The following is an 11925-nucleotide window of genomic DNA, read 5'->3' as shown; positions in this document are numbered from 1 at the left end:
GCAATGGTTGAGAGTTCTTTGCTTCAGGGAACACCAGCTTTCTGGTAAACTGACACATAACTGGGGGACGCAGCCCAAAGGAGATAAGGCAGGTAACAATCTTGTAAGTATTCAATAAGAAAAACTGTTCCCTGCTGAAGTGTACACAATTGGTTCATAAACTGTACACTTTTGTGACGTTTCTATTCCTTTAACAGTTTCATTTGGGTGATAACAATGTTGGGATGGGGAGGAGAGTGTGTCTGCTGGAGACCCATAGTGATTAGATCTGGCTAAAACTTCCTGTGGAAGCCTGAGGGTCACTGGAAGCTTGTCTGCCCTGTGGTAACATAAAGAAGCCATTAGTGAAAGGAGATTGCCCAGCAGTCATGGAATGACAGAGAAATAGCCTGATTATTAATTACAGCCTAGAACTGAGCAGGAGTTGAGACATCACCTCTGATAATATTAGTACTGGTCTGCAGGAGACAAGCTAATTAATTTCTAGTGAGGTATGAAAAGATGATTGTTTCTGGCTCGTTCCCTGCGGACCTGGTACCTCTTTTGTGAAGCGGCAGCTGAGGAGACTCCGGCGCTCGCCATGGCGGACGAAAAGCCCAAGGAAGGAGTCAAGACTGAGAACAACGATCATATTAATTTGAAGGTGGCGGGGCAGGATGGTTCTGTGGTGCAGTTTAAGATTAAGAGGCATACACCACTTAGTAAACTAATGAAAGCCTATTGTGAACGACAGGGTTTGTCAATGAGGCACATCAGATTCCGATTTGACGGGCAGCCAATCAATGAAACAGACACACCTGCACAGTTGGAGATGGAAGATGAAGATACAATTGATGTATTCCAGCAGCAGACAGGAGGTGTCTACTAAAAAGGGAACCTGCTACTTTACTCCAGAATTCTGTTGCTCCAGACCAAGAAGACATTCTCAATTAGAAAACCGCAATTTGGTTCCACCGCATCCTGACTACTACAGTATAGTTTCTCTATTCTTTCATTTTCCCCTTCCCCATTCCTTTATTGTACATAAAGTAACTGGTGTATGTGCACAAGCATATTGCATTTTTTTTAACTAAATGGCCAATGGTATGTTTTGATCGACATCAAATGGAGATGGGATGGGGAAAAATACTGATTCTGTGAAAATACCCCCTTTTCTCCATTAGTGGCATGCTCATCAGCTCTCTATCTTTATATTCCAGTAAGTTATTTTGCTCTCACTGTTTAACAAAAAAAAGAACAACATAAAAATTCTTGCATACCTTGTTCGATTGGAGAATTTTAATGTTTTTCATTTATCATTGTAAAACCAAGGACAATTTTATAACTTTTTTGTACGTAGCTGTTACATGTAGGGCAATCTGTCTTTAAGTAGGGATAAATTACTCTAAAAGAAATGAATCCTAGATAGTTTTCCCTTCAAGTCAAGCGTCTTGTTGTTTAAATAAACTTCTTGTTTAAAATGAAAAAAAAAAAAAAAAAAAGATGATTGTTTCTTTAAAGTTCCATTCTATCTGGTTGCCTGGGTGATTCTGGGCATTCTGTACACAGAGATACAGAGATAGCACAGAGAAGGAAGCAAGCTTCACTCTGAGTGCTAACAAAACAAGTAAGTACAGTATTTATGTGATGGGTTTGGTTTTCTCTTCACTGTTGGGTGTTCTCTGTTACCCAGGATTGATTAGGAAGAGTCTCATAAATCAGAGGTGTGGTAAGAGCCTCAGGGAGGGTGGAGGAATGGAGGGTGGAGGAAGGGAGGGTGGAGGAAGGAGGAGGTGTTAGATATTGAAAGGTAGGAAGATTAGGGCAGAAAGGAAACTTGGCCTTCCCCACAACTGTAAAAGAGAAGGTATGGGACTTCCCTGGTGACTCAGTGGTAAAGAATTCGCCTGCCAATGCAGGGGACATGGTTTCAATCCCTGGTCCAGGAAGGTCCCAAGTGCTGTGGGGAAACTAAGCCCACAAGCCCCAACTACTGAGTCCATGCTCTAGAGCCCGTGCTGTGCAACAAGAGGAGCCATGGCAATGGGAAGGCCATGTACCACAACAAAGAAGTTGGTGGTCACAAGGTGTGATTTGAAGGGCAAAAGGTGAGTGAACCTTCCCTACACACCCAGGTAGCTTCCTTATTCACACTTCAATCCCACCATCAGAGACTCATTACTTTGGCTCAGCGTTGCTCATTGCCTGCGGTTCTTTTGGACTATCTCAACATATTTTAAGTCCCCAAATTCTCAAATTAAAGAGATTTATCAGATCTCATTCCTCTACTCATAAAGGGGGACTTTGGAAGAACACTGGGCTCTTGAAACAGAGGCTAGGAAAAGGCAGTAAGGCAGTGCTGAAAAGAGGGAGGGGGGGTGTCTAGTAGACACCTGGTGGGATGTCTGCTTTGCTCACTCAACTAATCTCCTGTTTTGCTGGGAGGGCTTTCAAGAATCTCCTGGCTTGCTGATAGTTCTAGTGGAGACTGAATGGCTGGCCGAGAGAAGGTAATGGCACCCCACTCCAGTACTCTTGCCTGGAAAATTCCATGGACAGAGGAGCCTGGTAGGCTGCAGTCCATGGGGTCTCATAGAGTCAGACACGACTGAGTGACTTCACTTTCACTTTTCACTTTCATGCATTGGAAAAGGAACTGGCAACCCACTCCAGTGTTCTTGTCTGGGGAATCCCAGGGACGGGGGAGCCTGGTGGGCTGCTGTCTATGGGGTCGTACAGATTCCGACATGACTGACGTGACTTAGCAGCAGCAGCAGCAGCAGCAGAATGGCTGGCCAAGTGAAAATAAAGACACAGGCTGCCCATCACAAACACTGTTATCTCATCCCCCTGGCAATAAAGTCTGGGGTGCCCAGAAGTATTCCCTCATCTTCTGGAAGGTGTCCGTGTGGGATGGAGCCTGAGCAGGCTCTGAAGACATGCTAGTTTCACGAGCAGGTGGCCTAGACTCCCTTGTCACCTCTTCCTGCCACACTGTGGCCCCTCCTCAATCCATACCTGTGGCCTTATGGTAAGTTGCTGCTGCTAAGCTGCTAAGTCACTTTAGTCTTGTCTGACTCTATGCGACTCCATAGACGGCAGCCCACCAGGCTCCCTCGTCCCTGGGATTCTCCAGGCAAGAACACTGGAGTGGCTTGCCATTTCCTTCTCCAATGCATGAAAGTGAAAAGTAAAAGTGAAGTGGCTCAGTCGTGTCCAACTCTTAGCAACCCCATGGACTGCAGCCCACCAGGCTCCTCTGTCCGTGGAATTTTCCAGGCAAGAGTACTGGAGTGGGGTGCCATTGCTTTGGGTTACATGTGCTTTAATTTGCTTCCTGGGGGTCCCAGAGGCTGCTCTCCAGGCAGAGGTGCCAGGCTGGGCTCTCCTGCAGCGGGCTCCCCATGCCAGCCCTGCAAACCTTCGGGAAGGACCGTGTCCTCCTCCAGGCCGCCCGTGCCCTCCACGAGCTCCTCGTAGGTGATCTTCTCGGCAAATGGCCGCGGCCCGAGCAACTCCACCATGTCGGGCCCCTCCAGCACCTCCTTCTCCAGCAGCCTCCTGCCCACCTTGTCCACCTGCTCGCGGCAGCGCATGAGCAGGTCCAGGGTGCGCGCATGCGTGGATCCGATGAACCGCCGCACCTCCTCGTCTAGGAGCTGGGCTGTGGCCTCGCTGAACGGTTTCTCCACCAGCGCCTCGCCTGGCCGCGGGAGATTGAAGGACACCTGGCCCAGCTTCTCGCTCATCCTGAACTGCACAATCTGGGCATAGGCGCTCTGGGTGACCTTCCTCAGGTCGTCCTGGGCCCCCGTGGTGACCCGTCCGAAGAACAGCTGCTCAGCCACACGGCCGCCCAGCATGGCACACATGCGGTCAAAGAGCTGCTCCTGTGTGTACAGGTACTGCTCCCTGGGCAGGCACTGGGCATAGCCGAGCCCCTTGCCCCAGGGGACGATGGACACCTTGAGCAGGGGGTCTGCATGTTCCAGGAACCAGCCCACCACCGCATGGCCAGCCTTGTGGTAGGCCACCATCATCTTCTCATGGTAAGTTACCTATGACCAAATGATTTAAGATCAAAGAGATATATGAGCGTTCTGTTGCTGCTGCTGCTAAGTCGCTTCATTCTGAAATGCAGTATTTGGATGCAATTTCAAAAACGACAGAATGACTTCTCTTCGTTTCCAAGGCAAATCATTCAATATCATGGTGATCCAAGTCTAGGCACTGACTAGTAGTGCTGAAGAAGCTGAAGTTGAATGGTTCTATGAAGACCTACAAGACCTTCTAGAACTAACACCCAAAAAAGATGTCATTATAGGGGAAGAGAATGCAAAAGTAGGAAGTCAAGAAATACCTGGAGTAACAGGCAAATTTGGCGTTGGAGTATAGAATGAAGTAGGGCAAAGGCTAATAGAGTTTTGCCAAGAGAATGCACTGGTCATAGCAAACACCCTCTTCCAACAACACAAAAGAAGACTCTACACATGGACATCACGAGATGGTCAATACTGAAATCAGATTGATTATATTCTTCATGGCAAAGATGGAGAAGCTCTTTAGAGCGAGCACAAACAAGACCAGGAGTTGACTGTGGCTCAGGTCATGAACTCCTTATTCCCAAATTCAGACTTAAATTGAAGAAAGTAGGGAAAACCACTAAGCCATTCAGGTATGACCTAAATTAAATCCCTTTTGATTATACAGTGGAAGTGAGAAATAGGCTGAAAGGATTAGATCTGATTCATGTCCATCAAGTTGGTGATGCCATCAAGCCATCTCATCTTCTGTCATCCTCTTCTCCTCCTGCCCCCAATCCCTCCTAGCATCAGAGTCTTTTCCAATGACTCAACTCTTCGCATCAGGTAGCCAAAATATTGGGGTTTCAGCTTTAGCATCAGTCTTTCCAAAGAACCCCTAGGACTGATCTCCTTTAGAATGGACTGGTTGGATCTCCTTGTAGTCCAAGGGACTGTCAAGAGTCTTCTCCAACACCACAGTTCAAAAGCATCAATTCTTCAGCACTCAGCTTTCTTCACAGTCCAACTTTCACAATCCATACATGAACACTGGAAAAACCATAGCCTTGACTAGACGGATCTTTGTTAGCAAAGTAATGTCTCTGCTTTTCAATATGCTATCTAGGTTGGTCATAACCTTCCTTCCAAGGAGTAACCCTCTTTTAATTTCATGGCTGCAATCACCATCTACAGTGATTTTGGAGCCCCAAAAAATAAAGTCTGACACTGTTTCCACTGTTTCCCCATCTATTTCCCATGAAGTGATGGGACCAGATGCCATGATCTTCGTTTTCTGAATGTTGAGCTTTAAGCCAATTTTTCCACTCTCCTCTTTCACTTTCATCAAGAGGCCTTTTAGTTTCTCTTCACTTTCTGCTATAAGGGTGGTGTCATCTGCATATCTGAGGTTATTGGTATTTCTCCTGGCAATCTTGATTCCAGCTTGTGCTTCTTCCAGCCCAGCGTTTCTCATGAGGTACTCTGCATATAAGTTAAATAAACAGGGTGATAATATACAGCCTTGACGAACTCCTTTTCCTATTTGGAACCAGTCTGGTGTTCATGCCCAGTTCTAACTGTTGCTTCCTGACCTGCATATAGGTTTCTCAAGAGGCAGGTCAGGTGGTCTGGTAGTCCCATCTCTTTCAGAATTTTCCAGTTTATTGTGATCCACACAGTCAAAGGCTTTGGCATAGTCAATAAAGCAGAAATAGATGTTTTTCTGGAACTCTCTTGCTTTTTCAATGATCTAGCAGATGTTGACAATTTGATCTCTGGTTCCTCTGCCTTTTCTAAAACCAGCTTGAACATCTAGAAGTTCATGGTTCATATATTGCTGAAGCCTGGCTTGGAGAATTTTCAGCATTACTTTACTAGTGTGTGAGATGAGTGGCAATTGTGCGGTAGTTTTGAGCATTCTTTGGCATTGCCTTTCTTTGGGATTGGAATGAAAACTGACCTTTTCCAGTCCTGTGGCCTGCTGCTGAGTTTTCCAAGTTTGCTGGCATATTGAGTCCAGCACTTTCACAGCATCATCTTTCAGGATATGAAATAGCTCAACTGGAATTCCATCACCTCCACTAGCTTTGTTCGTAGTGATGCTTTCTAAGGCCCACTTGACTTTACATTCCAGGATGTCTGGCTGTAGGTCAGTGATCACACCATCGTGATTATCTTGGTCATGAAGCTCTTTTTTGTACAGTTCTTCTGTGTATTCTTGGCACCTCTTCTTAATATTCTTCTGCTTCTGTTAGGTCCATACCATTTCTGTCCTTTTATCGAGCCCATATTTGCATGAAATGTTCCCTTGGTATCTCTAATTTTTCTTGAAGAGATCTCTAGTCTTTCCCATTCTGTTGTTTTCCTCTATTTCTTTGCATTGATCGCTGAGGAAACGCTTTCTTATCTCTCCTTGCTATTCTTTGGAACTCTGCATTCAGATGCTTATATCTTTTCTTTTCTCCTTTGCTTTTTGCTTCTCTTCTTTTCACATCTATTTGTGAGGCCTCCCCAGACAGCCATTTTGCTTTTTTGCATTTCTTTTCCATGGGGCTGGTCTTGATCCCTGTCTTCTGTACAATGTCACGAACCTCCGTCCATAGTTCATCAGGCACTCTATCTATCAGATCTAGTCCCTTAAATTTATTCCTCACTTTCACTGTATAATCATAAGGAATTTGATTTAGGTCATACCTGAACGAAGAAAACAATAGAATGAAAAGACTAGAGATCTCTTCAAGAAAATTAGAGATACCAGGGAACATTTCATGCAAAGATGGTCTCAATAAAGGACAGAAATGGTATGGACCTAACAGAAGCAGAAGACATTAAGAAGAGGTGGCAAGAATACACAGAAGAACTATACAGAAAATATCTTCACGACCCAGATAATCATGATGGTATGATTACTCATCTAGAGCCAGACATCCTGAAGTGTGAAGTCAAGTGGGCCTAAGGGAAATCATTATGAACAAAGCTAGTGGAGGTGATGCAATTCCAGTTGAGGTTTTTCAAATCCTAAAATATGATGCTGTGAAAGTGCTGGACTCAATATGCCAGCAAATTTGGAAAACTCAGCTTCCGGAGTCCAGCTCCAGCAGCCAGGTATTCAACCTGAAGAGATGGATGGTGTCGGCGATGATGACAGCCTCTCAGTTTTCTTGGACTGCCTCTTTATTTCAAGTTTGTCGGCGGACGATGATGTAGCCTCTGACTCATAGTACGGGACTACATCTTGATGTAGCCTTTGACTCAAAGTATGGGGCTATAAGTTTATTTCAAGCTTCAGGTTGTGTTTTATACTTTGACAAAAGCATTAGGTCACAGGTTTGATGTTTTTAGTTTCCCCCACTCAGATTTACTGTACTTAACTTGTGATTACATTGTAACTCATGCTACATTCCTCAGTTTATTTCTTATCTTTCTAAATCCTGTTTGCCCTTAGCATCTTAAGATCATTATCTCCTAAAAAGGCTTCTAGCTATTCTTAATTAATCCTAAACCCTAAACTCAGCAAACTTCTTTTGCCATAAACATTCCCCTCACAAACAGGTCTCAGATAATAATCCTTCCCATGGCCTCAAGCTGCTCATCCTGGAACATTCTTTGTAAAGATCCTTGAACAGATTATTTGCTGGGCACAACTGCAAAAGGCTTTGTGCTTTCTCATGTTTCTCTCAAGAAGAATAAGCACCTTAACATTCTTTCCAGTCAACTCAACTGAAGAAAGGAAAGAAGAAGTCAGAGTCACAAGGCCTAACTTCTTCATCCCAGGGCCGTGCCTGTGAGATGAGGAGAGGGGGGTTGGGGCCATGCCTCCATTTTCTCAGTAATGCCTAACATGGCTCCTGACACTCAGCAGTGGCTGCAGGACTGGAAAAGGTCAGTTTTCATTGCAATCCCAAAGAAAGGCAATGCCAAAGAATGTTCAAATTACTGCACAATTGCACTCATCTCACATGCTAGCAAAGTAATGATCAAAATTCTCCAAGTGAGGTTTCAACTAAGAACTTCCAGATGTTCAAGCTGGATTTAGGAAAGGCAGAAGAAGCAGAGATCAAATTGCCAACATCCTTTGGATCATTGAAAAAGCTAGAGAGTTTCAGAAAAACATATATTTCTGCTTTATTGACTATGCCAAAGCCCTTGACTGTGTGAATCACAACAAATTGAAAATTCTCAAAGAGATGGGACTACCAGACCACCTGACTGCCTTCTGAGAAATCTGTATGCAGATCAAGAAGTAACAGTTAGAACTGGACATAGAATAACAGACTGGTTCCAAATTGGGAAAGGAGTACGTCAAGGCTGTATATTGTCACTGCTTATTTAACTTATATGAAGAGTACATCATGACAAACCCTGGGCTGGATGAAGCACAAGCTGGAATCAAGATTGCTGTGAGAAATATCAATAACCTCAGATATGCAGATGATACCACCCCTATGGCAGAGAGCAAACAAGAACTAAAGAGCCTCTTGATAAAAGTGAAAGAAGAGGGTGAAAAAGTTGACTTAAAACTCAACATTCAGAAAACTAAAATCATGGCATCTGGTCCCATCACTTCATGGCAAATAGATGCGGAAGAAATGGAAACATTGACAGACTTTATTTTGGGTGGCTCCAAAATCACTGCAGATGGTGACTGCACCCATGAAATTAAAAGACACTTGCTCCTCGGGAGAAAAGTTATGACCAACCTAGACAGCATATTCAAAAGCAGAGACATTACTTTGCCAACAAAGGTCCATTTAGTCAAGGCTATGGTTTTTCCAGTCATGTTTGGATGTGAGAATTGGACTGTGAAGAAAGCTGAGCACCAAAGAATTGATGCTTTTGAATTGTGGTGTTGGAGAAGACTCTTGAGAGTCCCTTGGAGTGCAAGGAGATCCAACCAGTCCATCCTAAAGGAAATCAGTCCTGAATATTCATTGGAAGGACTGATGCTTAAGCTGAAACTCCAATACTTTGGCCGCCTGATGTGAAGAGCTGACTCACTGGAAAAGACCCTGATGCTGGGAAAGATTGAAGGTGGGAAGAGAAGGGAACAACAAAGATGGTTGGATGGCATCACTGACTCAATGGACATGAGTTTGAGCAAACTCCAGGAGTTGGTGATGGACAGGGATGCCTGGCATGCTGTAGTCCATGGGGTCACAAAGAGTCCGACACAACTGAGCAACTGAACTAAATTGCTTTACAATATTGTTTTGGTTTCTGCCATACATCAACATGAATCAGCTATAGGTGTATGTAGTCCCCTTTCTCTGGAGCCTCCCTCCCACCACCCACCCCATCCTACCTCTCTAGGTTGTCACAGAGCACCAGATTTGAGCTCTTTGCATCGTACAGCTATCTAATTTTAAATATAGTAATGTGTATGTTTCAACGATACTCTCTTAATTCGTCCCACCCTCTCCTTTCCACCTTGTGTCCACAAAGTCTGTTCCCCTCTCTGTTTTTAAACATGTTTATGTCTCCTTTAGTTTGGGGCGGGGGTAGTGCTTAATCCTGATGGTCCTCCTAACAATTGTATTCAATATAATATTTTTTTTCTTCTTCTACCATTGAGCTTTGTAAATGAATGGCTTACATCTATAAACTCCTGCCATCTGGCTTCCAGCCCAACCACGACTGAAACTGCATTCTTAAAGCTCATGCAGGATTTCTGAAGCATTAAATGAAATAGCTCTCCTCAGTTCTGATTTCCCTTGACCAGGGGTAAACTTTTGAGGTTTAAAGCATCTTATTCCAACCTCTAAAACCACATTTTAAATGCATACTAGACATTTGTATTAGAGCATTCTATTGTTACTTCAACACAGTTAAAATGACTCATAATTTTCTCTACTGATGTTCCCTCTGAATGATTTTCCAATGTGTGACTGATGATGAGCCTGATGATGAGCACTGTAAGAGCAGGGATCACACTTTTCAGGTACATTACTATAGGTCCTTCACACTGCTTGGATGTAATCAACAGTCAGTAAATATTTATTGAAATGAACAAATGAATAAACATCATTCTTCCACTCACTGAGCCTGAATTCTTTAGAGTCATTTTGGATTCACCTCCCTCCTTTGTTCCATAAATTACATCAGTGATGAAACCTTGTCAATTATGCTTTCAAAATGTCGTGATTGAGGGTATGGATGAGGAGTCACATGAGGAGACCTGTTTGACTCTTTGCTCTGCAATTGTCAAGCTCTGACTTTGGGCATGTTCCCTAACCTCTCAATTTTTTTATCTATAAAATGAGGATAGTAAGGGTACATTATGGGGTTAATGAGAATAAATGAGGTAATGTGTACAACGTGTTTTGCACAGCGCCTGGCACACAGCAAGGGTTCAATAAATGATAGTTATTGAATTATCTTTCACTGCTCCCCTAGAGAGGTTTACTTACTGCTTCATATCTTTGCTGTTTCTCTTGGCTTGAATGCTCTCCTTTCTTTCTGCCCATTCAAAATGCTATTTACTCTTCTTGTTAATTTTATTTTTTAAAGTAATACATATTCATAGTTAAAAACTTGAATAGATTAATAAGACTTCTTAAGCAAAAGAGCAGACCCCTACTCCATCTTGCCTAACTTCTGATCTGTACTAGGAAAGCAACCACTTTCAATAATCTTAACTGTTTTCTCTAACATTTACTTTCATATTTCTAAATAATATCCTTATACTGATGGTTCTTGATCTTTCCATTTTTAGATAAATACTTATTGCCATCTTATTATGGAAGATAAATATTTAGACCTCTTACAACACCATCCTTTCCAATTTACTTTCCCTTCATCCTACAAAAGAGTTTTCTCAGAATCTTGAAGGCCAAACTATATCCCAGTGAATTCACTGTAGCTACTTGTGATTGCCTTTTCCCCTCCACTAAAATAAAATACCCTATCCTTTTAACAGTCGGTTCTAGAACTGTGTGTGCCTTTGATATCATGATTACTAGAATACATCTACTTCCCCTTTCTTAAAAGCAACACAATATTAGATCATCCACAATCCCCTTGGACTTCTGTTCTCCATGATTACTAACCTCATTTGTCAGTACAGTATCCTCAATGTAATTAATATGGGCTATTTGGAGCACTATAACAGGGAACCCTGATCTCATCTGACAAAGTGACATTTAAGCTGAAATCTGAAAGACAAATTGCAAAGGCTATGAAAGCATTCCTGCGGAGATGGTTGCAAGTGCAAAGGCTCTCAGGGGAAAAGGAACTTTGGGAACTCAAGGAATAAAAGGCAGCCAGTGGAGAGGATGGAGCTTGGTGCATCATGGGGAAAGAAGGCTCACCAGGAGCTAGAAAGGAAAACAGGGGTTAGAGAATTCAGAGCCTTGAAGCTGAGGTCCAGGCAAGATCTGAGCCTTATCCTGAAACCAATGAGAAGCTACTGAAAAGTCATAAGCAGGGGAATGATTTTATCTGATTTGCCTTCTAAAGATTTCTATGATTGCAGGGTGGGGAATGGACTGGGGAGGGCCAAGAGTTAGAAAGATACGGGTAAAACTGGTTTCAAGGAAACGTTAAGGGCAGCTTTGTAAGGGAGAACAAAATTTCAGATGGGCAAAAGGTAGTCTTGTGAGGTACTTTAAAAAGCTCAGCAGAAACCTTGGAATTTCTTTAACTTGCTGATGGCAGTGATAGGCATGCTCATATAACAGCTTCAATTTTTTTTTCCTTTTTTTTTTTTTTTTTTTAGTATTAGATGGAGGAGGGGACTCCTCCTCCCGCTCCTCCTCACCCTCCTGCTGAATCCCCGAATTGCTGACCAACCAATTGATCCCAGAAGCAGTTTGCCTCCCTCCTTCCCAAGCCTGGACAGCCTCCGGTCCCCACTGGATGGTCTACCCACTTGCCATGGTGAGATTTCTGAGGGGTTGAAGCGACCGAGGGGCTTGCACAGAAATAG

At 43.4% G+C, this 11925-nt stretch overlaps 1 protein-coding gene across 1 annotated transcript; it reads left to right on the top strand.

Annotated features, from left to right (window-relative positions):
• Window positions 1–525: 525 nt before the first annotated feature.
• On the top strand, window positions 526–1049 carry LOC112445052 (small ubiquitin-related modifier 2-like). The gene has a single exon (XM_059883798.1). The coding sequence runs from the start codon at window positions 581–583 to the stop codon at window positions 866–868; it is 288 nt and encodes a 95-aa protein (XP_059739781.1). The 5' UTR covers window positions 526–580; the 3' UTR covers window positions 869–1049.
• Window positions 1050–11925: the final 10876 nt, after the last annotated feature.

The sequence above is a fragment of the Bos taurus genome, chromosome X (assembly GCF_002263795.3).
Source record: "Bos taurus isolate L1 Dominette 01449 registration number 42190680 breed Hereford chromosome X, ARS-UCD2.0, whole genome shotgun sequence".
Taxonomy (NCBI): Eukaryota; Metazoa; Chordata; class Mammalia; order Artiodactyla; family Bovidae; genus Bos; species Bos taurus.
The sequence above is the reverse complement of the archived record's forward strand: the minus strand, read 5'-3'. Positions and strand labels throughout refer to the sequence as shown.

Excerpts from the sequence above, each read along its gene's own strand:
- LOC112445052 (XM_059883798.1), top strand. The coding sequence starts at position 581 with ATGGCGGACGAAAAGCCCAAGGAAGGAGTCAAGACTGAGAACAACGAT.